Raw genomic sequence first — 22,645 nt, forward strand, 5'->3', positions numbered from 1 at the left:
TTTTTAATTCAAAAGGTCAAACAGCTAGAACAAGGCTCTCATGTATAAAAGGAAGGCTACAACTCATTTTTCATGTGAAAGAATGCCTAGAGAAGAAATCCTAAGAAAGAGTGAAGCTTCCAAGAGAAAATCTGTAACACCCTAATTTTTTATGTAAACTAAGAATGATTTATGAAATATGTGGAGCCTTGAGGACTTTGATGATATGATATATATACATATATATGTATACATATATTTATCACATATTTCCTTAAAGTTTTGCCTAAGTGTCAATATATACACTTTTAAACATTAGGCAAATATATATATATATATATACTATATAATTATNACACTTTTAAACATTAGGCAAAAATATATATATATATATATATATATATATATTTGCCTAATGTTTAAAAGTGTATATATTGACACTTAGGCAAAACTTTAAGGAAATATGTGATAAATCTCATAATTTAAAGTTTTGATCAAGGTTTGATGTTATGTTTATGAATTTATGTGTATGAGACTGAGTTAAATGAATGATTTGAGGTGTCATATCAATTGGGAATAATATAAGAGTGTCAAACTTAGATTTATGGAGTTTTTGGGAAGCTTACAACTGCTTATAGGGATGAAAGTATCTATACATACCCTAATGTATCGATACATTCATGGCAAGATGAACAACAAAGGCCTCATGAAGAATATTCTATCATACATTTAAGAATGTATCGATAGATTTGGCCAAAGATGAACATGTATCGATATATTATCCAAATGTATTGATGCATTTGAAGTAGAGAGCACCTATAGGGAAACGTATGGATACGTTTCCCATGTGTATCGATACATGTTTGGGCAACGAGCATTTTGCCTAAAATGTATCGATACATTACCCTAGTGTATCGATACATTCATTTGAAATTAGAGCAAATGTATCGATACATCAAAGAGGAAATGCAAAAATAAAAAGAGGCATTCGGCCATTCCACCCAACTTTTTCTCTTAACTCTTTCTCTCCTTTTCTCCTTTAAAAACCCGAAACGCTAAGGTTGTAAATGGATTTTTAAACTGATTTGAGGCTATTTGGAGCTTGGGAAACCATTCTGGAGGTAAAATTTAACATTTTTACCAATTATTTTCCAATCTAATCAGTTAAATGTTAAGAAATTTGATTTTCTCCAAATTTGATAATTTTCCCCTTTGGTTTGGATTGAGGAATTTGAGAGCTAAGACTCATGCAATTCGACTTCTAAGGTATGGGTTTAACTCATTAATGAAGGATTTGAGCTTAAATAGTTAAATTGCTAAGATTTAGTTAATTGTGTGAAAAGTTAGCATTTTTCGAAAGCTATGAATAATTAATATTTTGATGTTCTGATGTGTTTGAAGGGGAAACAGAGTTAAATCGACTCATTGGCAAGCTAGAGGACAATTAGAGGCTAAAGATAGAAGCTTGGCAAGGAGTGCCTCCTATTGTCACTGTGAACAGGTCTTGAATTAAAATGCATGTGATGCATGACACCTTGTGAATGCGCTGCCATAGTATTAGAATATGTGTGTGTATGTATGTATGTATGTATGTATGTATGTATGTATATATATATTATATGATTGCCTAGATGTAAATGCTTAGGCTAGAGAACCAAAAATATGAATTGTGTGTTTATGTGATACGATATGAGCCACATAGGTGGCCTATGCTGTGTGTGTGCCTAGACCAGAATGTCTAAAGGTGATGATGAACCCCTAAGATGTAGGTTACCCTATGTAAGTAATATGATGAGAGGATTTGATCAAACGATGCCTTAGAGACTTAGAGGCACTAAAAACCCTAACTGACTTTAAGACGATTGAAGCTCAACGAATATGATTTGTGGTTTGATGAGTAAAAATGTGAATGATAAAGGTATGATGGCTTTGTGTGTGGACTTGTGTTCCATTTGAATAATAAATTCCAAACGTTGATTTGATTTGTGGACGAGTGGAGTTCTGCCCTTGTAACTATTTATATGCCTACAGGGATAGTGGTAAGTAAGCACGATGGTATTAGTCCTACTTGTGATTCCCACCTACAATGCTTTGATGCCATCCGTTGAAATTACTTCGGGTGATGCCAACATCGGGAGATTACTCCGGTTGATAATCTGTTATCTGCTAGTTGTTTTGGGGTGAGCGTGATCTGTTTCTCCTCTAGTTGCTTTGACGCTATGTGTGATCTGTTCTCCACCCATTACTTCGGCACGTGCATGATTTGTTTCTCTGTCAGTTGGTCACTAAGCGTGATTTGACTATATTCGGGGGAGGACCACATGTTGATTTGATTTGCATATGATGTGAAATAGTTGTAGAGAGGCTTAGATGAATGTGATATGACTTTGATGTGGTACTCCGACAACTAAAGTGTGCCGTAGAGAATGATTTGAATAACTTTGATCGGCTTCAAGGGTGAGCCTAATGATATGTGTGATGATATTTGGAGACATTGAGGATGATGATATGCCATCATATTGGAGATTTAAGGATAATGAAATGTCTTGTATTTGGAGATGTTAGCTAGAACATCTAGTTGCACGAAATGTGCATATATTTTATATATGTATTTTATAAAAACATATATGATTTTATTTATCTGCACCACTGATTGAGTATTATAGTACTCACCCATTTATATACCATGTGCAGATAAATAGGCCACAGAGTTGTGTGACAAAGGTCATCTAGCGACCAACCGATTTTGGCATTTGGTAGGTTCTCCATTTTAGTTACTCTGCTGAGTCAGTTGAAGTCTTCCACTATGGATAATGTGTGTAGGCACTAAGTGCCACATTATATTATGTATTAAGGATTAATATATATGAACCCATTTGAATGGCCAACGTATGGTTCTATTACTATTTGTATGGAATTTGAGTCAGGGATATTATATTTTATTTGAATTTATTATGAATATTTTATGATTGAATCCCTTGGCCTATGTATGTTTGAATATGAACTCTGAGGCTTGCTTGGGTTTAGTGGGCTTGCCTGCTGGGCTCGTGCGTCGGTCATGGCCCTCGATTTTAGGTCGTGACAAAATCCTTTCTTCATCACTCTTCAAATCAAGTGTTCATCATGTTTAGTTGCTTGAGCTTGAGCTTAAAAGCCTTATTACTCTTTCTTGAGCCTTCATCATCCTCTCTTGTATTCATTGATAATATTTAGCCTACTTAGAGGCACTCTTAAGCTTACACTTCATTATCCTTGTAATTCTTGTAAAGGTTCGACCTTACCCTTGAAAGATAGAATGCTTAAAGTGGTTATACTTTAACATTTGAAAGGTAGTGTTGATATGTTATACCTTAGCCTGTGGAAAGGTAAAAAGGTTATGCTTGTTCTCGTGAAAAGGCATTGGAAAGGTTGTGCTAGCTCTCGTGAAAAGGCTTTTATATGGTTTGTGCTTGCTCTCGTGAAAAAATAATGTATGGGCTGTGCTTGAGTTCGAAAAAAGGCATTGTTGTAAATGTTATACTTGAGCTTGAAAAAGTATTTTTATAGTGGATTTCAAATTTCTTGTGAGCTAAAGGAGAAGACATGTGTATTGAGGTCGAATCTCTATAAATATTGTGCGTCTTTTGTATTTGTTAAAAATCCTATCTTTGTGCGTTCACTTGCAAACCATTTTTCAATCAACTCACCAAAGGACTCTTATAACTTTATTGCATGGTCTTAAAAGGTTTTTCATCTTTGTAGTACAAAAAAGTTTTATCTTGCAAAGGGAGTTTCAAAAAGTTTTTAAAATATTCAATTCACTCCCCCACTTGAGATTGTCCCTTTGAGCTAACCAAACTAACAAATGTTAAAATTTTTAAGTTATGAAAAAATCGCACTAGTGTAATATTTTTCACATTTAAATAATATTTTATATTTACAATTTATAATTTCATAATATAAGTGATATGTTAGATTTCATATTGATTGGTTTGAGATTAGATGATTCTTATGGATTACTACTTACAAGGATGTGTACGATAAATCATTAAAAATTTTCAAATGTTTGAAAATTAAAATTTCCAAATCTTTGAAAATTAAAATTTCAATAATTTAATTTTAAAAACTATTTAAGGGAAGATTTTTCATTGAAAGGGTATTAAAAATTTTATGTATTCAGTTTATTTTATTTTAAAAAATTATTATATAATTATTATTACTATTAAATTCTTTTATTAGTATAAATGCAAAATATTTATAAAATCACGTCTTTTTTTATAAAAGATTGATGAAAAATAACAAAAGAATTGATTTGACGTGTTTTAGTTGTACGGTGTAAACATTTTTATAGACAGTTGATAAAATTTAATTAAGAAAAGAACTGGGTGCATTTCGTAATATTAGTAAAGTTGATGTCTGATTTTGCAAAGGCAATACTCGGCCGCTATTGATATACAGAATTCAAGTTGGAGCTTGCTGTTCTTCCCCATCTAATCCTTGCATCCCAAAAGGAAAAGAAGAAAAAGAGATTGATCAAATTCTACATACAAACACCGCTATATAAAGACAGGTATGATGATAAGCCCTTGTTTGTTACCTGATTGAGAAACCATAAAACTCTCTTCCTCATGTTAGGGTTTTCTCTTTGGGCGGTTATATGGCAATTCTCGTTAATTTATTGCGTTAAACAGCAGCTCGTTCCTTGAATTATATCTCTTTCTTTGCTCTGGGTTTTGTATTCCTTTTCAAATTGGTTTGAATTTTTTTTCTTCTTGTTGTTTTCAAAGTTACTTAAAGAAGTGGAGCTGCTAATGGGTTCGTCCTCCACCGAAGCTTTTCCAGCAATGCAGGTAATGCCTCAACTAAATACTTAAATAAAAAGCTTTTTTTCCTAAAAGTTTTTGGGAATGAATGAATGTCTTAACTTATTGTGTTTGAAACTTATTGCTGTGGTTTTAAAATCTCTCTCTCGTGCTTGTGTTGTCAGGAGACTTTGCTTGAGTTTCGTGCTGGTAAAATGTTGTTGGAAGGAAAAAGGGTTGTCCCTGATACACGTAAAGGACTCATTCGCATAACTAGGGTATTAACAAATGAAGCAATTTCTGATATACATATTATTTTATCTTTTGGGTAACATTTGTGTCTTAGACTAGTGAAATTGATCATATTTCCTTCAGAATTTCTGTTTAAATTAATTTTTATCTTAACTGTTGTGAGCTTACTGCCTTTCTGGATTAGGGTGAGGAGGGACTGGTGCATTTTCAGTGGCTTGATCGCACACAAAATGCTATCGAAGATGTATCCTACTTCCTATATTTTGTTTTGTTGTCTCACTTCAATATTTCATTCTGCCTCATTCTCGTGATTCATTTTCACCAAGGTTGCTTAGTTCCGTTATATTTGGAATAGGTATCTTCCTTTTCTTTTGGTTAAAGTGTCATTCATTAATCATGGTTTCCTGAGGGCTAATGCTTGAGAATTTTTTAAAGAAATTATCGTCACAATAATATTGTTACTTAGGTTGAAGACATTGCATTAGGCTGTTCATACAGTCTTTCTGGATTATACCACCTTTATTCGTTTATTTTTACTAGCAAGTGCTAATGATTGGTTAACATTCTTCAAGTTTGGGGAATTCTGCCTCTGTTAGGGCAGCAGTGGGCCTCAATTAGGAGAATATATATGGATTTTGAGGTTAAGGGTTAGGCCAAGAGTTTGGACTAGGGTTTGATAAAGGTGGGATGGTAACCAAAGAAGTGTTCTAATTGAAGGAAAAGGGTGCTGCAAAATTTGGCAGCATATTGTATTCGAAGGACCTAGTTGGTGGGATAAGATATACAAAGTTTGTTAAATATTATCAAAGATATGCAAATTGGGATTTGATTTAGATTACCAATGAATGCCTAAATCAGCCAAATAATTATGACTTCTATTAATTAGAAGCTTACTAAAATATTAATTCATAGTTATTTGTAATGATTTTTCTCTCTTTGTCTCTAGAGGTAAAGGGAGCAAGTAACACAGGAATCCATGCATCAATGAACCAAATAACATACAACTTTTATCGATCGAAAGTATACTAAAATAATTGAGCCAAAAAAAAAAACAGTATGCTAAAGTACCGATTGATGATAGATAGATCTAGAGGAGTTGCAAGTAAGTTAGATTCCCATGGCTACAATATTTGAATCATTATCAATCAAAAGCATACCAAAATTACTAAAATAGAAATATTATCTTGATGTTTATGATGTCTCCTGGACTACTACTTAACCCAGTAGGTCTATGGTTCCAAGCTGGAAACTATTTAAGCTTTTAGAGCATTTAAACTTGGCTAACTAACCTGTTTAACCTTTCAGAATTCATAATATTAAAGTCCAAATTGCTTGACTTAAGAGTACATAGCAGGGACTTATGTTCTTTGATGGCTGATTATCACCACTAATGGAACAAAGTTGTGCTTTTCTTTGGTTATTCGAGCAAATTGTCACCCAGCAAGTTTGTAAACAGAGTACAATCTTTAATATTTGCTGGGGGCCATGTGTTCTGCTAGCTACCATTTAAGTTTTTGTTCATTTTGTTTCTTTTTAAATATATGTTCTTTCAGTTAAGGATTCACCTAGATTTTACAAATTATTCAAATTAGTTTTATCTTCTCATCTTGGTAACAGCTGAAATGGTTAGCTCTGTTGCCCATCCTTGCAAGTTGCAAGTCAGTGACAATATCCTTCTCATTGTTCACATTGATTAATATTTCCATCTGATTAACAACTGATATGGTTAAGAATTGAGTTTTGATTATTGTCCTTCAAAAGCTCAGTTTCACAGTTCATATTCAGATATGGCATTAAGCTTCAATGCCTACTTAACCCTGGTTTCATTGCCTTGCCATGATCTCTGTTGTTCTAATTGTTCATGTAATTTTTCTTTTTATTTTTTTTTATTTTGAGAACGTTTTCAGTTTTCCTTGACACAACACATCATAGGATCAGATTATTTTTCCTGATGAGGCTGTTTTTGAGAAGGTATTTAATTTTCTTTTGAATTATTGAAATCTTTTGAAAGAGTTAATTTTTAAATTGGAATCTCTTTTAAGTAATCTTGAATATTATTATTCTTGGTTAACTCAGGTTAATCAAGCATCAGGCAGGGTTTACATATTAAAGTTCAATACCGACGACCGGAAGTTCTTTTTCTGGATGCAGGTCAGATTTGTTAATTTACTTCCTGTGTAATGTAGTTTCTGCTATTTATTGATAAATTATTTTATTCTTATTCTCTCAGGAGCCTAAAGCAGAAGATGACTCACAATTATGTAGCTCAGTAAATAATATCATCAATCAACCATTAGGTATAGATGGATTACTTTATTGTTGAGTTTATGCTTGTAGTATTAAAGCTGTGTCCTAACCATCTGGGTTATCTCTCTGTGAATCTTTTTGGTATGTGTATGATAAAATAAATCATTCGCTTTTTGGTGTTTTGTTGTATGGATGCCTTATAACTTCAACAGAACATATTCTTGTATTTATCTTTATTTTGATTTCCAACATGATTTCATTGGTTATGTTTCTCTTTTTCTTTTGGTTACTGAATGTTTTATTTTTACTTTTAACTGTTTCTTCTTCCCTTTTTTTATTTGAAGCATCCTCATCTTAATTTATGATGATGGAATCAAATATGTCATTAAGCATCCTCATCTCACTTTATGATGATGTAATCAAATATGTTATCTTATCAAACATGACTTTTTCAACCAGTCTCTCTCTCTTTCTCTTTCTGTTCCATCAACTCTCAGACTTGACTTTTTACTTTATCTTTTGTAAGTGTATTTCATGCCACAAAATTGTAAACCCTTGCATGCATAGTTTCCATGTCTTGCTTTTTTTCCATTAGGCATTGTTGCGAACTGATTTTGTTTAGATCATTTAACTGATGTCTTATACACCTTTGTTTTTTTTTTCCTTCTCCTTGTTAAGATTTGAGCCTAACTCCCTGTTACCCATATTGCTCTGTCAGTGGATGAGGACTCCATATATTACCCAAATTTGATATTTTAAAGCATGACTATTGCTTGATGTGTGTGTGTTTGTGGCGGGGGGGGAGGGGCTGCGGTGGTGGGGGAGAGGGAATTTCCACAAATTTTGATTGTTTGTTATTATTCTATTCAACAGAATTCCTTGGTGACGAAGAGCCTGATGCTTCTGCACCTTTGCAAGTGTCTGAAGACATGGTTGAAGATGATATTTCATCAAGGTAAAGCCATTGTTGCAAAGAATTCCCCCATACTTTTTTTAAGATAGTTCATGATTTTTATTTGGTTTTACAATTGCCATATTGGGTTTGATTAGCCAGGAGAATTTTTATTTTGTATGAGAGTTTAACGATGAATGTCAATTTGATTAGAAAAATTTCTATAAAGTTTTGCAAACTGCAAAGTAGAAACCTATATAATATTGTTATCATGAACTTAGATTTCAGATGACTTGTGTTCTAGCCTCTCATATTCCTTGGATCATATATCTCAATTACTTAGCAAAACACTATTAAAATAGTTTTTTGGCCCAAGTATTAAAATCTATGTTGCTCAGACTATTAAAAAATGGAGGAGTACCCATGTCAACACAGCATAATCCTCAATGCGATATCGGATCTGTGTCTGACATGGTAAAATAACTTAAGACACTTTGGCAGAAGAGTGTAGCTCGAAGCTAGTTTCATTTTTTTTTTCTCAAGTCTTGCTTTTATTGGGTAATTTAGATGCTAGAAATCCAAAACGAAAGATGAGATAATAGAGAGAGAATCAGATGCTGGAAATCTGAAAGAAAGGGATTATAACAGAGAGAAGACAACAAGGGGAGAGAGAGAGAGAGAGAGCGAGAGAGAGAGAGAGAGAGAACATAGAAGATAAGATTGGTGGGTGACTTAGGGTATTGCTGGAAAGAGTGGGTATAGGGAGCAGTGGTGGAAGAATGTTGCAGGAACTTAGAGCAAGAGAGAAAGAGGGAGAGGTGCTGCATAAACAGATCAAACATGAAAAGAATCATCTCTTAGAAATTTAGGGTTCTTCAAGCTTTTAAATTCAAAACCTATTAAAACTGGAAAGCCTATTTGCATATTAATATATGAAAAGCCCATTTGTGATTAGAAGAGAAAGAAGTCCATTATAATTTTCTTTCTCTGTTTCTTTAAAGGAAACACCAGTCTCATCTTTTGTCACATTTTCATTAAACTAAAATCCTTTGTCACATTTTCATTATACTAAAATGGTTGCTTAATCACTTATACTGAAGCAAATCAAATATATAAAATTGAATAAACGTATCCTATTTTATTAAATTTAGAACGAGTCCTTGCACCTATATCCTACTTTTAGATCTTTTTTAGCCATATCCTGTGTCTTAGATTTAAGGCACTGACGAATCAGATGCTCTGGCACTACCTGCACTTGAGTCCAAGCAACACAGATTAAAATGGTTCCAATACTTGTTAATTAAAATTAGTTTTAAAATATGATGTTGGACACATTGAAGAATCTGCTTACATGATTTGTGGTGGATTAGGAGAGAAATTAGACATTGTAGTGTTTATAAATGTGGAAAATCGAATTTAACATTAAATCTATTGAGTTTATGACTGGAGGCTGATACGGGGCAATTAATATTGAATTTGTTGAGTTGATGACTAGAGGCTGATCTTAGGCATCAGGTTGTCCAAGATCTTTGGTAATTGAGAGGATTATGATATCAAGGGTAGTGTTTGGTATTTATAAATTTATCTCTAGTTATTAGGTAGATAGTTTTCATTTTGGTGATTATGATTTATTAATTACTAGAATTTAATTTACTATTTCCTTATGTCTTATCAGTTAGGATGGGATATTATCAACTAGCTGATGATACCAATTTACATTTTATAATTTCTTGAGAGCCTTAGCTATATAAAGAGTAAAGTTTCTAGTTTGAAAGTTTGAACATATGCAAACAATGAGGGTGGTTGAGATGCAAATGCTATGCTAGATGTGTAAGCTTATGAAGAAAGAACTAGGAATGAGTACATAAGGGAAAAGGTACAGATTGCACCCATTAAGGGAAAAATGAGATAAACACATTTTAAGTGGCTTTGAACATGTAAAGGGATGACCTATATATGTTCTCATGAGCAGATGTGATTTAGTGGAGGATATTTAAGACGAGAGGAACATCAAAGAGGATGTGGATAGAAATAAAAAAACAATAGAAGATCAATTTTACTAAGCTTACTAAGGTGCTTACTAATGATTCAGCTGTTATTATAGTAGAAACACGTCTTTTCTCTTTTGTTTGTTTGTTTGGTCTCCCCCACCCCCCACCATCAGCCACCAACACACACACACAAAAGACAAAATTGAAAAACCTTTTATCCTAGGGATTTAGAGTAAATGAAACTCACTATTTTTCCCCATTTAGATGAATTAGTTTGAAAGTTGAGCATTTTTGAACTGTTCTACTTGCTGATGATATTTTCTTAGAAGGATAGATATAGGTTGCCACTTGCTATGCTTCGAAATAGGAATGAATATATCTTTTGTGCAGTAACTCCTACATGATATGAGTTATGGATGCCAAATGTGTTACTTGTTAAATTGATATGGTAATTATGTTACAATAGCAATTGCTAAGCATGTGATATTTGTTTAGGTGATAACTGGTAATGGTGTGGCTCAAACTGAAACGCATGTTATAATGGAAAATGCCATTTGGAATCAAGCTACATGGTGATTCAATAATATATTAAATCTGTTCATTTTTCAATCTATGTTGTGCACTTGTTTGTTTTCCATATATGAATGTCATTGAAAACTGATTTTAAGACTTTGCAAACTTTTATAATTTAATTTCCAATTCTTGATTCATGAAATAAATGATTTAATTTTAGATTTGAATTCCGATTTGACAACCATGGCTAAATTGTTTTGGTCAGTGTTGTTAAGGTTCATGCCTAGGCATTAAGTTGTAGTGCTAAACAACAAAAGTGCCTCAGACCCTTTTGGGTGAGGCATGTTTAATCACGTGAGTGCCTAGGGATGTTATTTTGTAAGGCAGTAGGTGCAAAAAAAGCATGCCTGATTGAAGTTCTCTTTCTTTTCTTTTATTCTTAAATTTTTCATTAGCTGTACCTTTCATAGTGAAAAGGGCGACAATATCAAACACTTTACTTCTCAATATTTGAGTAGTTCATCAACAAACTCGGGACTGAAATCATGCATATTTGCTGAAAAAGCAAAAAAGAAATTTCTCATGTTTTCTAGGATAAAATGGACCACTCTTTAGAGTTTATTATCGGAATTAGATATTTTAAGCTTATTTTATACACACACACACACACTCACATACATGTTGTCGTTACTTCACTTAGGTGAGAGCTTTTTTCGCACCTTGCTCTTTAGGCAATATAAGGATTTTAGCTCCTAAAGGAAAAGGATTTGAAAGTAAAAGCTATAGTTTCCTAATAAAAATTTATGACAACACTTTATTATTGTGGGTTAATCACATATTCGGTACTTGAACTATAACCAATTGTTTGAGTTGGTACCTAAAATTTAAAGGGTAAATACTAAAAAAACCCTTTTACTTTTCCAAAATTTTCAGAGCCCTTATGCCTATTGTACTCAATCAAGTCAAAGCATCATTTTTGGTTAATTGAATCGTTATTTGGATGGGAACCATTAATATTTGTTATCTTCACCACATCAGGATTTACATGGCTGTTATCTTTACTTTTCAACATCTACATGGCACGTACTTTGCGAAAAAATGCTCTGTAGATGTTGATGTTGTATGCCATGTAAGCGAGTGCTACATGTCATCTAAGTGTCAACTCAACGTGAATTTTTATATTTTTCCATGTAGATATTGACTTGGTAGAGATAATGATCACGTAGACGTTCATGTGGTAGAAGTAGCAGATTTTAGTGGTTTCCATGCAAAATAGGGCATTAATTAAACAAAAATATTACTTTAAGGGCTCAGCCTCAGTACAATAAAAGGACAGGGTCTTATATGAGAAATTTAGGAAAGTAGAAGGGCTTTTTTAGTGTTATAGGCTAGCTTAAAAATGTGCACTTAGGTACTAAACTTTGTTTCTAGAGGTGTCTATGGGCCAAGTTGTGCCAGGTTTGGGTAGGGGCTATTGAGCCTTCCTTTGTACAATCTAAGCACAAGCTTGACTTGCCTATTTGGCTATTATTTATCAAAATAATAAAATATTATCTTTATGTTAATATTTTGTATTTTATAATATAGTTTAGAATTAAAATATATAATTTGTTAATAATAATAATCTAGTCAAGTTAGGTTGGCATGGGCCTAATATTCCATGCAAACGTGCGACCAAAGGTGGCCAAGCCTGTGTGCTTGGATGGGTAGCTCGATCCTTGGATACCTCTTTTTACTTCCATTTATTAATTTAACTCAAGACTAACTTCATTAATCAAATGCGTAATGTGTCCAACAATAGTCAATAAAAATGCACCATGTCCGAAAAACTGCCATGTCATTTTTTTTTTTTGGAATTAGAAATAAAAAAATGGAAAATAAAAAAATTCAAAAAACAAAAATAAATCCTAAACCCTTCCTTCTTTTCCCTTGCCATCCATCTCTCCCCCTAATTTCCCTCTTTCTCTTTCTTTTTTTTTTAATTTTTTTGAATTTCTTCTGTTTCCTTTTGGACTTTTTCTGTGAAATGTTTTCCAGATTTTTATTATTTTTTAATTTTAAAATTAAATAATTTTAAAAAAATAAAAAATAGCAAAGGAAAAATGATAGCATTTTTAGACACGTCTTATTGGTTGTGTTTGGACATCTTACACGTTTAACTATCCTTTAGTCAAATGTGTAAACTAATAAATGAAAGATAGTTTGAGTTTTAATTTCACATTTTTAAATTTTAGGTGCCAAATTGAGCATTTGATTATAATTCAGATATCAAATGTGTAATCAATCCTATTACCATCTATGCATGCCGCACTTTACCATCTTGGCATTCGGGGACCAAAGATGCAAATTGATGCTGAATAAATGTTTATTGACACAACTTCTAAAGTTCAACATCAGTTTGTGATATATAGGTGATTTGGGGTTTTAGGGGTTGAAATAGGGGTTAAAAGTCTTGTACAAATAGAGCAAATTGCTTTATTTTTGGCCTTCAATTCTAGGGGTAGGTATGTCTATATCAGGGAAGAAACTGTGGCCTGATGTTGAATAGTATGTCTATATCAGGGCAACTGCCCAAATGTTGAATGAAATGTTAGTTTGTTATTAACAGCAGATGCCAACATCTGTAGAAAATGTAGATTCCTTTGCTTTTATGGTCAGATTTTCTGTTTCTGAATGCTGAACAATGCATGTTGAAAATTCAAATGAATTTGCAGTTTGGTTTGTTGTTATTGTATTTTTTTTTTGTATTAACGTTTTATTGTCTCCTCTATTCATAGTCCTTACCTGGCTTTTTTAGATTGAAAGAAGTGTCACTGATTCTGAGCTCTAATATAACATGCCATGGTTTTCGCTGAAGCAGATTGTGTTAAATTATTTGTATGACATAACTAAGCCTGTAGGATGACTTTCTGTAATTCAGTGAAAATCTAAGCAGTAAGCTTGTCATTAATGTGCAATCAGATTAGGTGATGGCACACAGTGTTATTCCATCTATACTTCCTAGAGGGAGATGTGAAGCATGTAAGAACCTAAGTATAAATATTTTTAAGAGCAACCAAATCCATAGGTTGGTAATTGGCTGTCCTATTGCATCTGCCTACCTGTAAGGAACTGGAAGGAATGCTACGTAACTTGATCTCGATGTATCATGTGTTTTTTTAAGCAACCTTATTATACAGAAGGTCTCCTACATGGCTTTCATAGTCCTTTTATTTTTGTTCAAGATATTATTTGCCACTTCTGGTATGTTTTTCTTATGCTTTTTCTACCTGAAATTTTCAGAGCTGGAAACTTGACTGTTACAAACTTAGGTGCTGAAGCAATTAGTGATGTAACCTCTTCATCAGGGCCAGTTAAATTGGAAGACTTGCAAAGAATATTGAGCAGCATTGGGCCAGCAGGTATTTAGTACTCTAGTTGCAGAATGATTGATACTATTTTCTTTATTAAGCTTTAGATTATTTTGAGCTCTAACATGGTTGTTTGTGATTGCATCTGTTGCAGAGATAGCTGGTGATCCTGATGGAGGTGATGGTTTTTCATTTTTTTAAATATATTTACTAGTATCTGGTAATTTCTAAACTGTTGAGTTTATAGTTGCCATTATCTGTGAACTTTGGGCTGTTCACTTACTGTGGATGTTTGAACTCACTTTTGCCACATGCGCACGTGTGTTTGTAGCAAGTGTAGCAAGTTTTTTTGCTTCCACCACCAAGGGTTAATGACATAAGCTAGATGCGTAGTCCTGAGGCAAATCAGATTTTAAATGGTTATTGTTGTATATTTCCATGTGAAGGTTTTTTCTCATAGATATTGTATAAGTAATAAAGAAATCATAGTTATCATATTACAAGTGTAAGGCAATAGCTGTCTAAGTGGCTGTGCTTTTGATCCAATATTTTAACCAGTTTCAAGAACTCTTTTCAAAGGGTGAGAGTAGGGCAGTTTTTGAAGGAACACTTTCTACTTGATGTTGGTGTGTGTCAAAGTTATGCCATATTGGTTAACTTCTTTGCTTTTATTCGTATGATTGTAATCTGTTTATTGCTTCTCAAGAACTGTTGACTGTTGGGTGTTCATATTTGCTATCATACCTTTTGGAAAAAGGCACTTTGTGGTGTAACTAAATATTTTTCCTAGTTTTTTGCTTTGACATAACTCCACTTCTCTGCTTTTGTTTTCTCTGCCAGGCTTGGAATTAGGGGACATTTTGAAGCCAGATTTGATAATGCCATTGATTGAGACATTGCCATTGGAAGAGCGATTAGCTTCATATTTACCTGAGGTACAGAATAGTTGCACTTTAAAGTTTTCTTTCTATGTTTTATGTTCCCCCAATTTGAAGTTAGTGAGGTTTCAGGGTCAATGGACACCGGAGGATCTGTTGGAGTTGCTGCAGAGCCCTCCATTCCGTCAACAAGTAGATTCATTTACTTATGTGAGGAATCAGAATCCACCGTATTATTTGTTTGTAATTTCACAAGGCACTGGGTAATTTCTTGAGGCTGCTCTCTCTCTGTTATAGGTACTTCGAACAGGACAGATAGATTTGTCTCAGTTTGGAATTGACCCAAGTAAATGTGAGTAGTCTGAAGTTCCAATAATCTATAGCTTTGCTAGTATTCTAAATTCATTGTATGTCTTGAATGCAGTGTGTAAATTTTTGCATTGGAGAGTGCTATGTGTGCTTCATTGTGAATCAAATTAATTTATTTAATTACCTTTTCCATTTGTTGCAGACAAGTTCACGGTTTTGTCTTTCCTCGAGGCACTCGAAGATTCTGTTTCAAAGATGTCTGAGTCAGGAGATACATGGCAAGATGATAAGGATTTAAGACCTCAGTCATGTAATCGTAACAACCCCATGGACGAGAGCAAGTGATGGAGATAATTTCATCCATTGGTGTTTCTCTCACCCTTGTTTATTGTAGGAGAGGTGAAATGTTTCTTTATCCTTTTTTTTTTTATTATTAATTTTCTGGTTGGGTTTACATTTCATAGGAATGGTTTTTGTTGTGGTTCGAACTTTCAGCTATTTTACAGTATAACAAAAAATTTCTGTTGTAGGATAAGTGGATATAATTTTATTGCTTTAAGACCCATATTTTTAGTACCTGAACAGCTAGAGAAACCAATGAATTGGTGAGACACAGATAAAGGATTAATATCTTGGGCAGCTGGTTTTTTGTTGGGTTTAGTATTTTACAGTATTTATGTGATTGTTCTCCAAGGATGCATGCCTGCCTGCCTGCCTACCAAATCTTAAAGTCTGAATTAGGGATGTTACAATCATGGTTTGCTATGAGTTAAGGAAGCTCATCCAGAAAAAATTCTGTGCATAGATGTCCCAGGGTGTGGGCATATTTGATACAGAATATTTCCGGATTAATCTTTGCTCGAGCCAATTATGAATTACAGCACTTGCAAATATTTTGAGCTCCTCCTTCCATAAAATCTTACATGAAATTTCCTCAGCTACTCTTTTAACGTGTTTGTGCTAACATTAATTGTTCCAACTTGGTATTAGACTAAAGCATATATTTGGAGTAAAATTAATTGCTATATTTGGGTATGTTAAGTGATGCCATTTGGAATATCTATCCTAACTGGTGTAGCCAATATTGAAGTATGAACGAGATATATACCGAAGCATGGAAGTTCAAACACGACCTGGGGCAGGAGGATTTGTTTGGGTGATTGTCCAGAATGAATTCATTTCAACCATTGCATCCATTAGATCTTTGGCCATGGAGCTGCAAAGAGTTGAATGATTGAATTCTTGACTGTCTTAAGAGGCAAACTACCTTCCAACATGCCAACCACATTAGACATAAGTCTGCCTTAACGTTGACTCTATAGATGCTCGATTTTGGCTAGTAATGTATTGTTCTTCTAATATTATACACAATCGTTTCATCACTAACATGTTGTTATACAAGAGCAATGAAAGCAATTATATCATTATGGATAATATCGAAAGTAACATATTGTTTTACATATATTCTTTGATGATATTCATGTTTTTTTATTTCTGAATTATTTACTTGAGTTTTTTTTTTTTGTAAATTATTTAATGTACAATTGTTTCTTAAAGTGAAATAGAGAAAAAAATAAAATAATTATTTTGTAAAAAGAGATTAAGACGAGAATAGTTATTATGGTTTTAGTTTTTTTACTAATTTTATAAAAAATTAAAAAAACCAAAGGGTTTCTGAATTTAGTTTATCTCCTTTCTTTTTCTTAAAAAAAAAGAAGAAAGTTGTAATTTATCTTTATTTTTCATTGATCATTTCTAATTTTCTAGACTTGTCTAGTAGCAATAATAGATCTTTTAATTGCAACGTTATAACATTAATATAGTTGAAGTTAAAAATAGATTTTTCATATTTTCTATTGACTTTTTATATTTTTAATTAATGTACATAATTTTATGATTCAAGTTTTAGTTGGCACATTTTGAGTATGTTTCTTAAACATTCTCTATCAATTTTTTTTTTCTTTTCCGCCTCCATTTTACTCATTATTATAATGTTTTAAATATTTATAACAAATTGTCGGTAGAAGAATGCTGTCAACCTTGAGGCACTACAAATTTGTGACACATGCTGCAATTTTAGGAATTTCTCATATAGTGAATTGTTTATATAAAGGAGTGACCTTACTTTCTTTTCTTTTTGTAAAAAAAATATTTAATAGGAAAATTTGAATGGTGTGAAGAAACACTAATTGCAATAAGAATCGAATGTGATTGTTTAAGAATGCATTATGGTAATAAACTAACACACCAGCTTGAGATTTATCTCAACTCGTGACATTATGAAATTGATTTTTTGCGTCAAGTAATTTATCTAAATATAAAAAGCAATTTAGTAAAAATTTATATTGATCTTGGGTTTGAAAGATATTTCCCCCTTCTATTCTTTGAAAAACAGTTTTCTTTTTTTTTTTGATCTGTTAAAAAATAAACGTTTAGTGAAAATGAAAAGAAAACTATTTTCACAAAATAAAAAAAAGTAAAAATGTGTTTGCTAATAGTGTTTCAATTAAAAATTATAACAAACAAATGCATGCTATTGATGAACATAATAAAATGACATGCAAAAGACTTTGTTAAAAATTTTAAGTGAACTTCATCAATATTTTTATTAAAATGATTTAAATAATTAAACCTGAAATTGGAATTTTTAAATTAATATATCTCATTGAATAAATGATTTTAATTTATAATTGTAAATAAAATTCAAGTGTTTATATCAAGTATAATATTTTATTTATAAGTATTGAAATAAGTTAGTTGTCTTGTCTATCAAACTTTCGATTAGTGAATAATGTTGGAAGTAAACATATTCAAATTTGAAATAAGTTATAAAGTATGCAATGATGTATGATCTAAACTTTTTGTAGTTTTAAAAATCTTAATACTTGATCATTGAATTTTCCTATACTTGTTCTTAGAATTTAGGTAAAAATGCCAATTTTTTGTCTTGCATATTTTTCTTACCATCATTTTTTGAAAGCCAGTTCAGCATTGTACGCTTTCTTTACCATTATTTGTTATTGTATTTGTTTGTAAATATAGCAATGTTTGGACTAACTTGTGGGATGATATTTGTAACAACAACAAACTTTCATAAAATTTAATGTTAATTTTACTTATATATTCTTATTTCATGATATCTCTATCAAATTTTCTATTTTACTAATAATTATTTTATTTTTATTTTAATAAAAATATTCAGATTAAACTTTTCTCATACTTGAAATGCATATTATATCTTTTTTTTTAAAAAAAAGCTATGTTATATCTATTTTTTAAAAAAATTTAAGTTATATCTATCTTCAATCGTCATGATCACTATTAATATATTATTAATATGGTTATTATTTTGGTAAGCATTAAGCTTTAAGGAAATTATCTAAATTTTGATAAGATGTTTTATCTGTTTTATGTGGATAAAGGTTGACATGTATCATACTAACTTTTTGGGTGTTGATATTCTCTATACAAGTAGTGAGGATAGCTGTTCTGTTTTTATTTTCTAGCTCCAATTGTATGTTTTTCAATTTTAACTCATGTTTTGTCATCTCTAGCTATTTTTTTGCCTATTTTTTATTTGTGTAATTACTTATCCCTCCTCATCTTATATTTTCATCTCATTTATATGTTCACACCCTACCTAACTTGTTGTCTACTGTGTTTTTATAAAACTCTTTTGTTTGTGATTAAATATGTTGATAAATTTGTGATAAGTGATAATATTGTTTTTGATTTTTAAAAAAAAACTTATGCTGCCACCCTCAAGTAGTATCATGGTCGACAAACAATTAAAATGATGATATATGTTAACATATACAAACTAAAACACTTGCCAAGCATAATTTTATTTTCAGTTTCGATTTATTTATTTATTTTTAATTGCCTTTTGGTTAACACAGTTTGTCATTACTTTTCTAGTTGATAATTCTAAAAATTACAAAAATATTGCATTCATCATTAAAGTCATGCTTGTAGGATGTTTCTGACATGAATTTTCATAGCTCATTTTAAGAAAGCTGAAATGAAATATGAATGTCTTTTTTCCAAAGATATCAATAGAGGATGACTCAAGCTTTTTTGCATGTGAATTTAACAAGTGAAACAAACTATATATCATCAATCCATTTATCTAAAATACTTAATAACAAAAAAACATTACTAACTGCATCTACTTATACTTTATATTCTAAGATCAATTCCTTATAAATTGAATTTTGTAAAACTAAAGTGTTATTAGTTACAAAAATCCTTTTGGATGTTAATGTTAAAGTTTGAGCTTGCTTTGTGGTCATTAATGAATCTAATTCTTAACTTTTCTCATCATTAATGAAAATGATATTTTATGTCATTTTTTTTAGCTAATTCCCATTTTTTTTATCAAAATAGTTATCTTTATGAAAAAATCTTAAATTAAAAACTTCAAAACAATAAAACTAATATAAAATTTTTAACAAATTTAATGTTATTACTTCCACATAAATTTTTTATAAAGTTTTGAAAATAAGTTGGCAGTTCAAACTTTATATTCTTATATAGTATATTCAATTATTTCAACCTTTAAGAATGCTTTATGATCTCACCTAACAACATTCCTTGAAAGAAATTTATTGAAACAACTTTTTTAGCTTTTATAAAGTTACAATGTCTTAACAATCCAAATTTCACTTAGCTCGATAGACATCAACCTCTGAATCAATTAGTGTGCGAAAAACTTAATTTTTACCAAATATCTCAACATCTTTTAATAGTAAAATCGAATAAATTTTTATTATCAATTTTTTAGTTTTCATATTTCATACTTTTCTTAGCATAAGTGTAGGTCAATTCTAAACTATATTATTTCTTTCTCATGCTTTTTTTAATATATATTCATTTTTTATTATATGTATTGCAAAATATTTATTTGTAAATATAAAGAAGTTTGAATTAATTTGTAAATGTTATCTGTAACAGTAGAAATTAATAAGAATGTAATACTGATTTTACACATTTTTTTTGCTTTATGACATTTGGTAAATTCTGTATGAATTTTGTGCAAAATTCATGTGATTTTTGTACAAATTTTGTGCGAATTTTTATAAGTTTAGACTTTTAGCTCTTTCTTTTGAATTGTTATTTTCTTGGTTTGATTTAATTTGGTATGTATAATTAGTGATTAATTCTTATATAATTACTTATATAGTAGGACATGTGTTACAAGTAATTTCTTATCATATAAGAAGTCATGGAGTTATAGCAAATATTTAGGATATAATATTTTTAAATCATTTACAAGTTGTTATTTAATATTCTAAAATTGGAAAATTAAAAATTTATATTAAATAATGTTTTGAAATTAAAATTAAAATAACAAATTTAAAACTTATAAATTTATCATCATTCACATGAATGGAAACATTCTTCCCAAATTATTATCTATCATATGCAGTATTGTAATACTAAAAATAATTAAATTTTTCTTCCAAATACATCCACAAGGAACCGTTTTAACTGTTTATGTATACAGATTCTACAAGTTAAATAGACAATAAATTATCAATATATTATCTAAAATGCTCAATACGAAAAAAAACTAGTAACTAATAGTTCTATGAAATAGAATTTTTTTTTCCCAAATTATTCTTAAAAAGTTAGCTAAGTTTTTTGAGTTTAGGTTAGAATTTAGTTATTTTTAGTTATTTTTTATTTAATTTATTTTATTAAGTTAGTTTAATTTATATTTATTTATCTTAATTTAGCTATTATTTATTAGTTTTATGCTTTTTTAGGATTTAAGGGAACATGGTTTAATTTTGGAAAGAAAGGTATTTAAAGGATCCAGAATTCTGCTTGTATATATTTTAGTGTTTTAACCATAACTTGCACTTCAGATGTCTAAATGATGCTATTCTTGAGCCATTGTAAAGTTAAAAGACAGAGCTACAGCTTTCATAAAGACCATTTTGCCTAGTTTTGCCTTAAAGAGGGAGAAAATCATGTCGAAAGATGAATGAGTGTAATGTTGCGGGAATGAAAATTTCAAGGATGATATTTGATGTTTCGGCCTCATAATACTTTTAAGCCTCAAAGTTAGAGTCAGTAGGTTAACTTAGAGAATTTTAATTTAAGAGAATTAGTATAAAAAGAATGTTGAGGAGAAGTTAAATATACAATCCGAAAAGATTGAAGAAGCTAATAGTTGAGGTAGAAATTTGGAGAATAAGGTTGCAAATAATTGTTTTTTTTCTTCCTTAGCTTTATTTTTCTTTACAATTATGAGTGGTTAATTTTTTATTTCTAGGATTACAATTGAACTTACATGTAATCTGATTTTTTTTATTTCTTTCTTGCTTATTTTCAATGGGATTTGGATTGTTTATTTCAATTTAATCTTAATGCTTTTAATTGCCTGATTATCAATTAAATTGATCTAGGAACCTAAACAAACTCAAGAAAAAGAGTTTAGTGTAGACTAAAATTGGGATAGCATATGATCATAATAATTGATTTGTGTATAGGATAGGAATATACCTATATGCCATATGTAGCTAGATTAAAACTTGAATATAATGAGTCTATTTTAATTTCAATTCACATAGGAATATAGTGTTTTGGTTAAAGTAGATATTTTTATAAGAGACTCAGGAGAGCATTATAAATAAGAGAGAGAGGTAAAGATTTAGATAATGTGAGGGATATTGTACTCCTAGACCTTTTACAATTTGCTTTATACCTAATTATCTTTTTGCTTTAATTTTTAATTAAATTTAATTAGTCTAGTTCTAGTTGAGTAATTTTTAGGTTAATTAGAATTCAATTTTTAATTATTTGAATAAAATTAAATTGTTTTAATTTTAGTACTTAGTAATATTCTAGATCAATTCTCTGTGGAATCGATACTCTACTTACCAATATATTATCTTTTCGATATGTATACTTAAGTAAGTAGAATTTTAACTGATAGTAATTATATCTACTTACACTTTATAGTCTAGGTTCAATTCTTATTAAAAAATTTTGTAAACCCGAGATATCATTAGTTCTAAGAATCATTTCCGATGTTATTTTCAAAACTTGAACTTACTTTGTATAATGGTGAAGAAATGAACTCCAAAATCTTATATTCTTTATCAATAATTACAATGATATTTCATATGATTTCACTGACTTATCCTTATTTCTCTATCAAAATCATTGCCTTTACCAAGTTTCTATTAATAACAATAGATAGATAAATTCTAAATTAAAACAAAATTAAAAAAAGTAATAATACATAAATCTAACTAATCTAATGATATTACTTAGAAAATTCTTATATAAGATTCTGAATGTGAGTGGGTAGTTTAAACTTTGTTATCCAAGTATTAATATTCTTGCAAAGTATATTCAATAATTCCAACTATCAAGAATGCTTTATCGTCATTGGAATACCATTATCCGAAACAACTCTTTTTGCTTCCACAAAATTAAAATG

The 22,645-nt window shown here is 30.7% G+C and overlaps 1 protein-coding gene across 1 annotated transcript; it reads left to right on the forward strand.

The window, feature by feature from the left end:
• Positions 4,422-15,834, forward strand: LOC18589509 (26S proteasome regulatory subunit RPN13). Its single transcript, XM_018128325.1, has 14 exons — positions 4,422-4,528; positions 4,746-4,808; positions 4,946-5,038; positions 5,197-5,256; positions 6,945-6,983; positions 7,089-7,163; positions 7,243-7,309; positions 8,133-8,214; positions 13,938-14,056; positions 14,160-14,183; positions 14,846-14,940; positions 15,016-15,093; positions 15,181-15,235; positions 15,395-15,834. The coding sequence occupies exons 2-14, from the start codon at positions 4,770-4,772 to the stop codon at positions 15,535-15,537; spliced, it is 969 nt and encodes a 322-aa protein (XP_017983814.1). The 5' UTR covers positions 4,422-4,528; positions 4,746-4,769; the 3' UTR covers positions 15,538-15,834.

The sequence above is a fragment of the Theobroma cacao genome, chromosome 9, assembly GCF_000208745.1.
Source record: "Theobroma cacao cultivar B97-61/B2 chromosome 9, Criollo_cocoa_genome_V2, whole genome shotgun sequence".
Lineage (NCBI taxonomy): Eukaryota > Viridiplantae > Streptophyta > Magnoliopsida > Malvales > Malvaceae > Theobroma > Theobroma cacao.

Excerpts from the sequence above, each read along its gene's own strand:
- LOC18589509 (XM_018128325.1), top strand. The coding sequence starts at position 4,770 with ATGGGTTCGTCCTCCACCGAAGCTTTTCCAGCAATGCAG. Across the intron at positions 4,809-4,945 it reads AAGCTTTTCCAGCAATGCAG|GAGACTTTGCTTGAGTTTCG; the intron begins GTAATGCCTCAA and ends TTGTGTTGTCAG. Across the intron at positions 7,164-7,242 it reads AGTTCTTTTTCTGGATGCAG|GAGCCTAAAGCAGAAGATGA; the intron begins GTCAGATTTGTT and ends TTATTCTCTCAG.